The 15,880-nt window shown below is 37.0% G+C and overlaps 1 protein-coding gene and 1 long non-coding RNA gene across 6 annotated transcripts in view; one reads left to right on the forward strand and one right to left on the reverse strand.

Annotated features, from left to right (window-relative positions):
• ALG5 (ALG5 dolichyl-phosphate beta-glucosyltransferase) overlaps positions 1-1,089 on the forward strand; it is a 48,663-nt gene extending 47,574 nt beyond the window's left edge. For all 5 annotated transcript variants that reach the window (XM_038573220.1, XM_038573219.1, XM_038573217.1 and 2 more), the window contains exon 10: positions 887-1,089. In XM_038573220.1, the coding sequence (XP_038429148.1) occupies positions 887-1,002 (116 nt within the window). In that variant the 3' untranslated portion in view covers positions 1,003-1,089. The remainder of the gene's footprint in view (positions 1-886) is intronic.
• Positions 1,090-7,667: 6,578 nt separating this feature from the next.
• LOC106557745 lies at positions 7,668-15,719 on the reverse strand. The gene is made up of 3 exons (XR_005378316.1): positions 15,393-15,719; positions 8,447-8,527; positions 7,668-8,137 (listed from the first exon to the last, which is right to left on the reverse strand). It is a non-coding gene; the product is annotated as an uncharacterized LOC106557745 (long non-coding RNA).
• Between the last annotated feature and the right edge of the window lie 161 nt (positions 15,720-15,880).

The raw sequence follows: 15,880 nt of genomic DNA on the forward strand, positions 1-15,880 counted from the left end.
TCATTTAACTTCCAAGATGTTTTGTTTTTGTCATTAGTGAAACCACTCACTTCAGCTTTGAAGATGTTTAATTCCTTTGTAAATGATGCAAATAAAATTAAGATGGATGAGTTAATTAACTTGACTGAGGTAATCATTTTACAGTATATGTACATAAGTATATATATGTGGATATATATATCCTTACATTCTGCACTTTACATTTATTTCAATTTTATTTGTCAATTCTACCTCAATAAAGTTGGGGAAGAAAAGAGAGAAGAGGAAGAAGCTAGCATATTTGGGTTTAAATCTAGAAAATTGTTGGTATTTTGATCTTCGCCATGACACTTTACCATCCAGCACCCCAGTTACCCGACCTGCAGTCTACCCTTGACTTAATTAAAAAAAACAGTTCCACAGGATAAAATCAAGGAATACAAGCTTTTAAAACATGCTCCAGGAGGCAGATCTCCTGTAGTCAACTGGGCTTGGCACACTGCCATTTCGCAACCACTGGACAAGATGTCTTAGCTAAAATTGTTTTTCTTTTAGCTGATTGAGAGTCTTTAGTAGAATTAGAATAAAAATTGGGTTTTTGTCTTGGATTTCTTATCCCAGATTATTAATTTATATTATGTATGGAAATGTACCTACTTCTCTGCAGTACATGAAACTGAAAAGTAGCATGTGAAACATGAAAATTTTCCTAAAAAGTCATTTTTAAATGTACAGATGGAATTAAATATATACATAAATATATGCATACATACATAATATAAAAAGTAAATTAAGGTAACCGGAAGGTCACAAAGGTCATGTAAGACTGAATATAAAATATAATTTTAATTTATATATTTTCTCCAGAGTTTAAGTTAATTCGTTTTTAATTATTTTTTAATCATAGGTTCTAAATTAGTTCCATTTTGGAGCTGGCTACAAATGGGCAAGGATCTACTTTTTATACGACTTCGGTATTTGACTGGTGCCTGGAGGCTTGAACAAACCGGGAAGATGAATTAGGTTATTTGCCATCTTTGTATTCTTATGTATCAGTGTCTCACATTTCATTTGAAATTAAAATTTTAAATAAACCTGGAATAAACATTGTCTGCCTTTTGGTAATTTTAAATAATTAAATGCCATAACTCAAAATGCTTATACCTCTTTTGGACCAAAAAAATATAAGGTATTTGTAAGTCAGATTTTCTTTTGCTATAGCAATTTTATGTATTTAGATTAACTCTCATTGTGATTCTGAGAAATACAACTTTTAAACAGAAGAGAGAATCTTACTCTAAAGTACCTGCATAATTCTCCCGAACTTAAATATAAACCAAAATCATATATCTGTGCTCAGAGATTTAAAAATCAAATTAACATGTTTAAATATATATAAATTTATCAATATTAAGTCCATATTTCAACTTAAAAAATTCTAAGAAATTATATATTAAAGGACATAGGTTCTGTCACAAAGGCCTTCACTTGCTTAAATGGTCTCTCTCTTGGCAACACCTTGCTCTTGAGTTCATGTTATTAGAAACTAAAAATCCTTTATTAAAAAGAAAGTTTTGGGGGCACCTGACTGGCTCAATCTGTAAAGCATGTGACTCTTGATCTCAGGGCTGTGAGTTCGAGCCTCCTACTATGTATAGAGATTACTTTTAAAAAAGAGAAAGTTCTTGTAATATTAATAATTGTATACACTTAACATCAGAAGCCTGTTTCTGAGATACTATAAAGACTAATATGGGGCGCCTGGGTGGCTCAGTTGGTTGTGTCTGCCCTTTGGCTCAGATCATGATCCCAGGGTCTTCAGATCGAGCCCCACATCAGGCTCTGTGTTTGGTGGGGAGCCTGCTTCTCCTCCCTCTGTTGCTTCCCCTGCTTGTGCTTGCTCTCTCTCTGTTGAATGGATGGATAACATATTAAAAAAAAAAAAAAAGACTAATAAAATAGCAATTATAAAATAATTTACCCCTAAAATTCAGAATTAGATTTCCTGATGTTTTAAAGAAACTAATAATAATACCTAACATTTATTCAATGCTTACTGTGTGCCTGCCACTGTTCTATGCACTTAGTATATAATAATTCATTACAATAGAAGAGGAAACTGAGGCATAAAGTGGTTACTTAACCCAAGGTCACACAGCTAGGAAATAGTAAGAGTCATGATTCTAGTCCATGTAGTCTGTCTGGATCCAAAGCCTACGCTCTAAGGACTATGCTACTTGAGATTCTGAAGCTATGAAAATTGGAAATATCAAAAAGTTTCAGAAGTACCTTAAAACATTTTAAAGACAAAACTCAAGTGAAAAAGTAAATAAGCTGAAAAGTGATTCCTCCCTGGTTTCAACAACAGTAATATGATCATATCTGCAATAGACAATAAGAACCTTGAATACAGAAACCATTTCTTACTCAAATTAGAATCCCTAGCACAGTGCTTAGCCTATAGTAGATACTGACTGGTGATTAACTGAATAAACAAACTTAATTTACTACCAGATTATTTTTTTTTTAAGATTTTATTTATTTACTCACGAGAGACACAGAGAGAGAGAAAAAGGCAGAGAAATAGGCAGAGGGAGAAGCAGGCTCCATGCAGGGAGCCCGATGTGGGACTCGATCCTGGGTCTCCAGGATCACGCCCTGGGCTAAAGGCAGCAGTAAACTGCTGAGCCACCCAGTCTGCCCTATTACCAGATTTTAAGAGCATTTAAAGTCACTTAAATGAAGAGAACAAAGCAAGGCTTATGCAAGTAGAAATGATAGAAAGCCAAGAGTAGAAGAATGATCATGAACATTTACAAGAGTTTAAAGTACAAACCCAAGCCAAAAATAAGATCCTTAATGAAACTATACTAAAAATAAAATAATTTACAGGCATACTTCATTTTATTGCATTTCACATAGTTTTTACAAATGAAAGGTTTGGTCACCCTGTGTCGAGCAAGGTTCAGTGCCATTTTTCAACAGCATTTGCTCAATCCATGTCTCCATCACATTTTGGTAATTCGCACAATACCTCAAAATTTGTCATTATTTATTATGGTGATCAGTGATCATGACTCAATGAAAGCTCAGATGATGGTCAGCATTTCTTAGCAATGAAGCAATCTTTTTTTTTTTAATAATAAATTTATTTTTTATTGGTGTTCAATTTGCCAACATACAGAATAACACCCAGTGTGAAGCAATCTTTAAGGTGTGTATAACTTTTTTAGATTCAATGCTATTACACACTTAACAGACTACAGAGTAGTGTAAACACAACTATTATATGCACTGGGAAACCAAAAAATCAACGGACTTTATTGCAATTTTGGCTTATTGCAGTGGTTTGGAATCAAACCCATGATATATCCGATATATGCCTGTCGACATATGCCTGCTAGCTTGCTCTTTGCAAGCTAGCATAAAAATGCATATTTGAAGCATATAGGAATTCTGAGGGGGAAGTATCAATACTTTTATGTAGTTCATCCATGAATACTATTAAGATAGGGTTCTGGTATCCTTGATGCAAATTCACCTTTCTAAACTCATTTCACCTAGGTTAACAGCATAGTGTAGAATCTGAAGCACTCTGTGAGAAAAAAAATGTAGTTTGACTTGTTGACATTACAGAACCTGCTAACAATATAACAAGCAGCTATAGCAAAAGTGAAAATATCGGCTACTATTATTTTACCTATGTATAAGAAAGTTTGATAAGAATTTTACATGCATTAGTTTAGTCTGATCAAACAAATGTATCCTATAGGAATAATTACCCACACTTCAGAAATGAATAATTAGGCTTAGGCAAGTAATTTGCCCAAGGTCCCACAAGTAGCCAATAGTTGTACTTCTAAATAAAAGAAAGTATAAAGGATAGTGGGACATGATTAAAAATGAGAGGACAATCTTATTATAATCAGAACTTGACCATTTATTTTCTACCTTCTGACTTATTCTTACAGAATATTTTAATACAGAGTTTGTTTGACTTCAGATTCCATCTGGATGATAATGTGTTGACATCTGTAATTCCATTCTCTCCATAGTTATGCACTTCTGCCATTCATGGTTGATTTTCCAGTTCTATTTTCCACTTTCTTTATTGTTATAATTTCCTTCACAGCAGACACCTTGCCTTTAATTTGTGTCTACACACATTCTAAATTGTGATTATTCAATAAAGTTTCCCAAAGTAAACAGATAATGCCACCATTTCAATTTATTTGTCAAAAAAAAAATATATGAGTGAGTTTATCCACTTTATTGACAGCTAAGTCCCCTGAAATAGTAGTCTGGTAGGATGCTTTGTTTTTTGTGCAATCTCAAAATCCGTCAAATCTACAAATTAATTATTTCATTATGTTAATCCAATAAAGGACTCTATGAAGTGATACATTTATAATTCACTGATTTTATTTTTTTAAAAGATCTTATTTATTCATGAGAGACAGAGAGAGAGAGGGAGAGAGGCAGAGACACAGGCAGAGGGAGAAGCAGGCTCCATGCAGGGAGCCTAACATGGGACTCAATCATGGGACTTGATCCCGGGACTCCAGGATCACACCCTGGGCAGGAAGGCAGGCACCAAACCGCTGAGCCACCCAGGGATCCCCTAATTCACTGATTTTAAGTAAAACTCCAGGTAGTATTTTGATGGTCACAAAAAAGCAGATTTGAACCCATGTAGGTGTTCTTTCTGTACACAATACGAACAGATAGATATATAAATACATAGATTAAAAAAAAAAAACTCATCCCAGGATCACTTAATACAGTGATAGAGTGCACTACATGTGCAAGCAAAACAGATCCTATCCTTGCCTTCTGAGAACTTTGCATTTTAAGGGCACGATGCCTGCCAATCCCACCTGTAGAACCACATGCCTGGAGGCACTCAGCCTGTCTTCTATTTATAAACCCACGCCTGCTCATAAGTCAGTTGTTTGGAACTCATAAGTTGTTTCCCATGAAAACAATATTAGAAAAGTATGGTTAAGTCCTTACAGCAGTCTGAAACATGTATAATAAGTCTATAATATACCTGAACTACTCTGTACTAGTCTGCAGTAATACCTGACCGTGTTTTGCAATGCTATTTCTGTGGAGAAATTGTTTTCCATTTTCCAAGTGGAAATGCCAGAAACTGTCTCTTCCCACAGCCTCTAGGAATCCCAATGAAAAGTCAGGCACATCAGCAGTGGGTTTAAACCTCACTGAAGCTTCTGCAGACACTGGGCAACTTCCCCCACCTAGGAGGGTCGGGGTAGAGCAAGGGCTTCCATGGTAATCAGCAGAAACCTGCCTCCAGGTTTCTTCCATCAAAAGGTAGTCCTATAGAAAAGACTACATTAGTCCTACAGAAAGGACTGAGGGCAGAGAAAGGACCAAGAGTGACAGCGGTGATCTTTATCTGAAAAGTATCACAATGCACCTCAGAAATACTCCTGGAAAGTGAAGTTATGTATACTACCTCTGACCCACAAATGTTTACATTAACAAGAAAATGGGCATGCATATGCAATTGTGTGTGTAATATATGTGTGTATGTGATGAAGGTAGAGGGTAGGTGATTGTCAATGCAACTCATTCCACTATGAGTGCAGGAACAGGAAAACCTAGGCCTCAAAATACATAGTGCCCATAAATATGCCCCAAACACACACTAGTATATGAATTTAAATTTGAATCCTCCAAAATAAAATTGAAGAGAAAGTACAAGTCCTTAAACTAACAATGTGTACACTACCAAATCTTTAGAAAAAGATGGGATCCCTGGGTGGTGCAGCGGTTTGGTGTCTGCCTTTGGCCCAGGGCGCGATCCTGGAGACCCGGGATCGAATCCCACATCGGGCTCCTGGCGCATGGAGCCTGCTTCTCCCTCTGCCTGTGTCTCTGCGCCTCTCTCTCTCTTTGTGACTATCATAAATAAATAAAAATTAAAAAGAAAAAGATTATTTTGGGGGAAGCTTGGTGGTGCAATTGGTTGAATGTGTGGCTCTTGGTTTTTACTCAGATAATGATCTCAGGGTCCAACCAGTGGGGAGCCTGGTTGGGATTCTGGCTCCCTCTCTCTCTGCCCCTCCCACAGTGCTCTCTTTCAAATAAATAAATAAATCCTTAAAAATATATATATCTTTTATAAATAACTCATTCATTCTATCATTTACTCAGTGAGTACATACATATTGAATGCCTAGCTCCCAAGCATTATTGGATGGATTTATTATGTAATTCGGAGGAAATCACATTTAAAGGTGTCTAATCTCGAACAATCTACTTGGAAAGAAAGTGTGAAGCATTTACATAGCAATTCAAGTAATGTAAAAATCAAGGGGCCAGATATGTTCTGAGGAAAATTAAATCTTTGCAGTTGAAAATTAGGAAAATTTTCCCTAAATTATTATATTTCTATAGGACTCTCCATGCATGATGTACAGCTTCGATAGAAGTAAAAACACCTCCATCTGGGAAGATACTTTATATCCTCCCAGTTCCTTTTGCTCTTTGTCATTCTTCCGAAATAAACTTAGAATAGCAGTCCCACTCATTTATAGTGTTAACTGTATTCCTTGAGATCTAAAGAAATATTTTCTTAAAAGCTTTAGTGGAAGGGACAGCTAAAGCTAAAGCAGGATAATTGTTCTACGACCAAAAAAAAAAAAAAAATTAAAGTAGCAAGGTGAAATAAATGTACTCTATTCTCTCTTGCTAAGCACAAATAAAACCCCTGGACATTATATATAAAAGAAACAGAAGTAGATTCTGAAAGATGCAAGAAGAAGGCAGACTGTCTAGGGACCTTGAGACATACAGAAGGACACAGTGGTGACTTCCTTACGTTTTCTTTTTGTCTCATATATCTCAGACTTGTAGGAGAAGCAGTCACTAAAAATGCTAATGGGCACAGGCAAAAAAAAAAAAAAAAAAAAAAAAAAAAAAAATTCCTAAAATGCCTCTCTCTCTTGCCAAAAGACCATGAAAGGAGCAAGGTCAGCAAAACAGAAAACCTTCAGACAGTAACTGCTCCCTTCCAATCAAACACTACAGAAAACAAATGGTGACCCTAACCTTGCTGACAATAGCAAAGGCTAAATGGGGAGCCTAGACTGGTACCCTCATGAGGCTATAATAAGGCACCCAAACACCCTTAGCAGGGTGAAGTCAGAGAATGCCACGTAAGGAGCAGGACTTTCATTCCCACCAGCCAGTGATGAGTCCTCTACCTTATGACATAGTGGAGATCACCAGAGGAGCCTCTCTTCCACTCCCACACCCTCCTCACAGAGTAACAAGCTGCTTTACCTCCTCCTCACTGACATGGTGTCAGAGAAGGCATCATTAACTCTAGTGATCCAGCAGTAATAAAGGAACCCTCACAATGAAGACCATGTAGCCAGAACTCCCATTCCTCCAATAGTAAAAAATAGCCTCTCTTCCCTTTGGTATCAATAGGGGCCAAGTGGGGAATCTGTACTTCTACCTCCACCTGACAATATAAGACATGCTCCCCCTTCCCTTGTCAGAGTAGTGTCAGAAAAAGCTAGCTAATAAGAAAGGTTTAAATGAGGGGCAGCCCAGTGGCTCAGCGGTTTAGGGCCGCCTTACAGCCCAGGGTGTGATCCTGGGGACCTGGGATCGAGTCCCACATCGGGCTCCCTACATGGAGCCTGCTTCTCCCTCTGCCTGTGTCTCTGCCTCTCTCTGTCTCTCATGCATAAATTTAAAAAAAATTTTTTTAAAAAAGAAAGGTTTAAATGAGATCCAGGGTCTACAAAAACAATTTTTTTTTAAATGTCCAGGTTTCAAGAGAAAATCATATGTCAAACAAGGACCAGAAAAATCTTAACTTGAATAAAAACAATCAATAGATGCCAACACTGAGATTACAGAAATGCTAGAATTATCTGACAATGTTTTTAAAGTAGCCATCATAAAAATGCTACAATGCAATTATAAGCATGCTTGAAACGTATGAAAAAACAGAAAGCCTTAGGAAAAAAAAGAAAGAAAAGAAAAGAAAATCTCAGTGGAGTAAAAGAAGTTATCAAAAACTAAATGGAAATTTTAGAATTGAAAAACACAATAAAATAAAAGGCTTAGTGGATGGCTCAACAGTAGAATGAAGGCGATGAAGGAAGGAGGCAGTAACCTGAAAGATAAATAGAAATTATTCAATCTGATCAAAAGAAAGACACTAAAATGAAAAAAAAAAAAAAGCCTCAGGAACCTGTGAAACTATAAAAAGATCTAACATTTGTATCATCAGAGTCCCTGCAAGGGCTGAGAAAGTACTTGAGGAAATGGCCAAAAATTCAAACTTGGCAAGAAACATAAACCTACAGATTCTGATTCCTTATTGGATAAACTCCTCAAAGACACATAATTAAACTTCTGAAAACTACAGACAGAAAAACTCTTGAAATCTTGAAAACCACCAGAAAAAAAGATGGCATATTACCTGTAGTGAGGAAGCAATCAGAATTACAGAATTCACCATCAGACATCATGGAGAGGTCAGAAGGATGTGGCACAATATTTTCTGAATGCTAAAAGAAAGGAACTATCAACATAGTTTCTTATACTTAGGGGAAAAAAATCCTTCCAGTATAAAGGGGAAATTAAGACAATCTCAGATGAAGAACGAAAGCTTAGAGAATTTGGCACCCACAGACCTACCAAAACAATGGCTACACAAAGTTCTCTAAACAGAAAGAAAGCATCAAAAGAAAGAAACCTGGAACATTAGGAAGGAAGGAAGGAAGATTATGGTAAGCAAAATACTGGTAAATACAAAGATTTTCCTTTTCCCCTAGACTTTTAAAATTATGTTTGGTGACAAAGACAAATATTATAACTATCTGATGTTGTAAATGTATGTAGAAGAATATATAACACAATTATATAATTATACATAAAGGAGTATAGAGGGACTAAGAACAGAGATTAGATTTCTGTATTTCCTTCTAACTGGTAAAATAACACCAGTGGGTTGTGAAAAATTATGCATATACAATGTAATATCTACAGCAATCACTAAAAAAGCTATATATACATATATTCAAAAAGACTACAAATAAATCAAAATGGAATTTTAAAAATTGTTCAAGTAACCTATAGGATAGCAGTAAAAGGAAACAGAGAAAACAAAACAGAACAACCATACAACAAAAAATATAATAACAGACAAGTTCTAACATATCAATAATATGTTACATTAAATACAAATGGTCTCAATTCAACAAATAAAAGACAGAGATTGCAGAGAGGATTTATAAAACATGACCCTACTGTATACTATATACAAGATACTCACAGCAAATATAACAATTTAGACATAGCTGAACTAAAATAATAGGAATATATATATCATATAAAACTGAATCTAAGAGGAAAGCAGGAGTGAGTATCATATCAGATAAAGTGACTTTAAATCAAAAATTACCAGAAACATAAAGGAACATTATATAAAAATAATAAAAAGATTCAACATACCAAGAAGATATACAAATATTAAATGTGTATGCCCCAAACAACAGAGTAACAAAATATATGAAGCAAAAATTGATAGAACTGAAAGGGAAAACAAATAAATTATACTTAGAGGCTTCAATATTCCTCTCTCAATAAATGATTTTTCAAAAACTACACATAAAATCAGCAAGAATATAGAAAACACCACCACCAACTAACAGGATCTAACAGATATTTATAGAAAACTTCACCCAGAAACAGCAGCTATATATTCTCTTCTAATGCTGATATTGAACATATATCAAGTTAATCATATCTTGGACCATAAAGGAAACTTCAACAAATGAAAGAATTGAAATCATATAGAGTGTACTCAACAATACAACACATGAAACCAGAAGTTAATAGCAGAAACAGAACAGGAGAATCTCTGCCCAAACATTTGGAAACTAAACAGCACACTTCCAAATAACGCATGGGCCAAAAAGGAGGTCTCAAGGGAAATTTTAATATATATGTGAATGAAAATGAAAATAGAACATAATAAAATCTGTGAGACACAGGCAAAGAAGTGCTAAGAGATAAATTTAAAGCATTCAATGAATACATTAGGAAAGAGGGAAAGTCTCAAACTGATAATCTAAGTTCCCACCTCAACAACCTAATATAAAAGCAGAAACAAAAAACAAAAAACAAAACATAGTAAGCAGAAGGAAGGAAAGAATAAAGATCAAAAATCAATGGAATTGAAAACAGAAAAAAAAATAGAGAATATCAACGAAACAAAGATCTTCTCTGAAAGGATCAATAAAATTGGCAAGCCACTGTTAAGAATGACAGAAACAGAGAGAAGACACAGCTATGAGTATCAGGAGTGAAAGAGAAAGTATCACTGTGGTTATACTTTAATATCACTATTAATATTTAACATTTAATTGAATAATATTTGATATTTAATAATTATTTAATGAGATACCGCTCTTATTAAATATAATGCTGTAGTGACCCTACAGACATCAAAAAGATAATAAGAGAATACTACAAACAACTCCATACACATAAATTTGGCAACTAAGATAAAACAGACCACTTCCTTGGAAAAACACATAATATAATGCACCAATGAAACAGATCATTTGATTAGTTATAGCCCCACACTAAAAGGAATTGGATATGAAATTTAAAAGAAAAATCTTTAGACTACTATATTTTCACTAGAAAATTCTACCAAACATTAAAAAATTAACACCAAGTCTACATACTTTGGTCTAGAAAATAGAAAAGAGGGAAACACTTCCCAATTCATTTCATGAAAGATTACCTTGATATCAAAACCAGACAAAGAAAATGCAAAAAAAAAAACAAACCCCTACAGAACAGTATTCTTCTTGAATATAGACACAAAAATCCTTAATAAGACATTAACAAAATTACTTTGTATGTAAAAATAATTACGCTCTATGATCAAGTGTGCCTTATTATAGGATGCAAGGATGGATCAATATTTGAAAATTAATCAATATAGGAGCATCTGGGTGGCTCAGTGGTTGAGTGTCTGCCTTCAGCTCAGGACGTGATCCCAGGGTGCTGGGATCAAGTCCCGAATCCGGTTTCCTGCAGGGAGCCTGCTTCTCCCTCTGCCTATGTCTCTGCCTCTCTCTATATATCTCTCATGAATAAATAAATAAATAAATCTTAAGAAAAAAATTAATATAATACATCATGTTAATGGGATAAAAAAGAAAAAATATTTGTCAATTATTTCAGAAAAAAATGGAAAGTTTGACATCCATTCATGATAAAAACTCTCAGAAAAACAGGACTAGAAGGGAACTTCCACAACTTGATAAAGTGAATCTGCATCTACAGATAACATTAAATGTAATAGGGAAAAAATTAATACTTTGCTCTAAGGTCAGGGACAAGGCAAGGATGCCCTTTCACCACTCTTATTAAATATAATGCTGAAAGTTCTAGTCAATGCAATAAGGCAAGAAAAAGGAATGTAAGTGAGAAAGTAGGAAATAAAACTGTGTATATTTGTAGATTATATGATCAATTGTTTATATAAAAACACTCCAGAGAATCTTTAAAAATAGCATCCTACAACTAATAAGTGAGTTCAGCAAGGTCACAGGATATAAGATAAACATTTATTAACAATTTATTTATATATACTAGCAGTGAACATATGGACACTGAAAGTACAGACAACAAAAGCAAAACAGAAAATATGTCTACATCAAACTTTAAAGTTTCTGTCATCAAAGGAAATAATCAAAAGAGTGCAAAGGCAACCTACAGAAAGGGAGAAAATATTTGCAAATCACATATCTGATAAAGGATTAACATCTAGACTATATAAGGAACTCCCACAACCCATCAAAAAAGCCCAAATAGCCTTATTAAAAAATGGGCAAAAGACTTGAATAGACAATTCGCCAAAGAAAATATACAAATGGCCAGCAAACATATGAAAAGATATTCAACATTAGTAAAATTAAGAGTAAGACGAATCAAAACCACAATAAGATATCCTGTCACACTCATCAGAATGACCACTATTAAAAGAAAATAACAAGTGCTTGTAAGGATGCAGAGAAATTGAAACACCTGTGTATATTATTGGTGGGAATGTAAAATGGTCATCAATGATTAAACTCAGAATTATCATATGATCCAGCAGCCCCACTTCTGGGTATACACCCAAAATAATTCAAAACAGGATCTCAAAGAGGTATTTGCACACCCATGTTCACTGCAGCATTATTCACATTACCCAACAGGTGGAAGCAACCCAAATGTCCACTGACTGATGAACTGGGTAAAGAAGATGTGGTATATACATACAACGGAATATTATGAAGCCTTAAAAAAGAAGGAAATCCTACAATGTAGATGAACCTGGAGGACGTAATGCTAAGTGAATAAGTCAATCACAGAAAGACAAGTACAATAATATACCACTTATATGAAGTATTTGAAATAGTCAAAATCATAGAATGTAGAAAAGTGGTTGGCAAGGGTTAGGGAGGGGATTTAGTGTTTAATGGCTATGACTGTGGAACACCAAATCCACAAAATGAAAAGTTATAAAGATCTCTTGTACAACAACGTGAATATACTTTACTTAACTGTATACTTAAAATGGTTAAGAAGACAAAAATTTTTCAGTCTTACCTAGTCTTACCAAATAATATCTTACCAGTCTTACTAAATAATATGTTACTAAGCAACAATTGAATTGAATGGATGAATCTGATTAGTTCCAATATTAACTTGCACCCATATCGTATCTGCTCACTTTTCAATTCAACTTCAAGTTCCAGGAAGACAGTGAGGTGTAGTCACAGGTTAAACGTCTGGGCTTTGGAGTCGGGCAGACTGGAGTTTGAGTTCTGAGTCAGTTACTTGGGGACATTTGGTTATGCCTCAGATGTCTCAACTGCAAAACAGGATAATTCCCATCCCAAGACATCATGCGGGTGAAACAAGATGATGTGCATAAAGCCTAACCTGGTCCTGGCAGGGAGAATCTCACAATAAGAACTAGCTTTCACTCTTTACCACCAAATCAAGATGCTTTATGACTCCCTCGTTGCAATCCCAGAATGCTTATTTGGTGATATTCTTATCTAATAATGTTATTTTGTCTACGGCCATACCAACCTGAACGTGCCCGATCTCGTTTGACTTAATAACATTACTTTTCCTATTTATCCAACTAGTTTGACAGTTTTCTTAGGAACTCAGGTTTTCATACATAAAAACCTCAAGTATTCTGCACATAGTAGGCATTCTGGACTGCCTTTGCATTGCGTGCCTCCATCAGAGCTCCTGGCCAAGGGGGCTAAAATGCAGCTGCACTCTGCTACAAAGCTGGCACCCACAGGGTTGCATCTACCCAGACTGTGAGTATGGGAGGGGTTCTCTGGCTATGAGACAGTGGTCATTCATATTCACTTCCCAAGGATGTAGCTGAATTTTGCTTCTGTGGCGATTCCCTGACACCTCCCTTGTGCCTTCACCCCTAAGTGACACACTGAAGTTGTATGATAATCATTGATACGTGTCTTTCCTAATGAGACCTAGTTTCCTTAAGACCAGTGCTCTGTGTCCACGTGACTTGCCCAGGCACCTGTGCTCAGGAAAGGGTTTAATACTGGTTAATGACTGAATGATGGCTTGAAGAAAAGTTCAAGAGGGAGTCAGAAAAAGGGCCAAGTTAGGGCAGAACTACAGATGAAATATATGAAAGAAACTAGAAGTGAAAGGGATGTGTAGGCAACAATTCGTAGTTGTGGTTCTGAGTGAAACGATTATAATGCTAGAACAAACATCAGGTACAGCAGATGCACAGAGCAGAATCTTTGTATGTATGGATGACTACAGCCTTTATCATAATCATGTCCTATGTTGAGCATATATAACAAGTGAAAAGGACAGATACTCTCTCATGGGTAAGGACACACCTCCTAATACTGTTCTCTAGGCTATAGTTGCTCATGCTGCACCAAGTCCTTGCAATTCAGAAAAGGGAGAGCTTAGTTTCACTGTGATTTTCAGGTCTTGCACCAAAATTTTATTGAAGGTTCCACCAAATCACAACCTGTGACTGAGTCTCACCCCTCATATGATTCCCATTACATAGTTGTTTGGTAAAATTTCTAACAAGTGTAACATTGCAGCTAATCAAGAAATCAAGAGGAAAAAAAATCAGCAGGGTCTGGATTTCTTATCACAAGGATAGTTAGCTTCTGAAAAATGGAGTGTCAACACTGGGCCTTCTTTCCAGGAGTGGGTCTTTTCTCCTTGGAGCTTACCAGATCTTATTGTTCTTGTATACAATGGATGAACTTTCTATACTAGGTTTCAGGAGTAAATGATAGGAACTGCATAAGTGACAAGCTAACTTTTAGGTGCCAAAATTTCTTGGTATGTAAATGATAACGTACAGAAAAAAAAAAAAAAAAAAGCAAACAAACAGACGACACACAAAGAATCTGCAAATCCAAGTCCTGCCAAGAGCCAAGAGAATTCTGTGAACTTAAAAAGATTCCATGCCAGAAGCATGAGCCAGCATTGCAGAGGTTATAATTTCTTGCTCTGCATTGTGTCCTCTACATCATCTAATGCACATACGGAAGCTGAAATAGTGACTGGCCATTTCTTTTCTCAATAACATTAAAAACAAAACAAAATCAACCTTGTGAGCCACAAGGTATTAATTCTGAGGACCTAATCAGTTTACTTGTCATAAAGTGCACATCAAGCCCTATCTGGAGCATTTAGCAGTCCAAACGTTTCCTGGTGTTTCACACCCATAGCAGTTTCAATCCTAACACCCGACCTGGAGCAGAGATAGAGGTAAATGGGTCAGGTGTAGGACTTAATTAAATTCGAGTTTAAGGTTCAAACACAAATGCCTTTTCATACAAGGTCATTGGTCAATCACAACAGTATGATAATGCAAAAATGGCATCTGCCAGGGCAAGAAAGCACAGTGCTTTCAGAAGTAGAAAAAGCAGTTAAATTGGAAGCCTTGCATTTACATTTCAGGCATCAGGGCCTTTTGGAGGTATGATTTTTCTATACATAGGAGCAAAAGGAATACTGTCCTCTTGATGCTCAATGCTATGTTTTCCGTGAAGGGCTACTGGCTGATGGGGAACATCAGTATGTTGAGGGCTTTTCCTAAATGTATTGAGTAGGTTCCCGGAGTCCACAGTGACCTCAAAGAGCAAGCTGCCTAGGGCGTAGCCAGGCCCTGAGGCAAGAAGCTGGTGCATTAACGTTGCTCAGCGTCCACAGGGTGTATCTTTATTAAGTAATATTATATATCATATGCTAGGGTGTTAAGCAAATAAATATACATAAAGAAATGAGAATCCACATAACTACATGACTAGTTTTTACCACCACTAACCACTTACAGTGATTAGGTTTTCTTCTGCCCGTGCCGGTGCAAAACCAGTTGCTTGGTGCTGCGGATGGGGGCAGTGATCCCTTTAGCGTGAAAAGCGGGTAAGGAACGCACGGCAGGTAACGGTAACCGTCGGGGCCCGGCACGTGTCAGAAAGGGTGGCTGCTGGGGGAGGGAGGTCCACCGCGATCTGCTGTTCTGTGCCTCCAGTTCTGGCAACGGCCCTCCCGGCCCCAGGCTCCAGGCGGACACAAGACATCTCGGGACTGGCGGGGCGGCGAGAGGCGGGGCGGCCGGGGCCTCCATCAGCCGCCGAGGCTAGCCCGGGGTCCCGCAGGGGCCGGGGCCGGGGCCGGGGCGGGGGGGGGGGGGCAGCGCGGGGCCGCGCCGAGCGCCGCCGCAGCAAGTTTCCGCGCACGTGGCCGCGGGGCAGGCCGCGCTCCCCCCGCCTCGCGGGCTCCCGGGGCGGCGGCGGGGCGCGCGGCGGCAGGCGGGGCG

The sequence above is a fragment of the Canis lupus genome, chromosome 25 (assembly GCF_011100685.1).
Source record: "Canis lupus familiaris isolate Mischka breed German Shepherd chromosome 25, alternate assembly UU_Cfam_GSD_1.0, whole genome shotgun sequence".
NCBI lineage: Eukaryota > Metazoa > Chordata > Mammalia > Carnivora > Canidae > Canis > Canis lupus.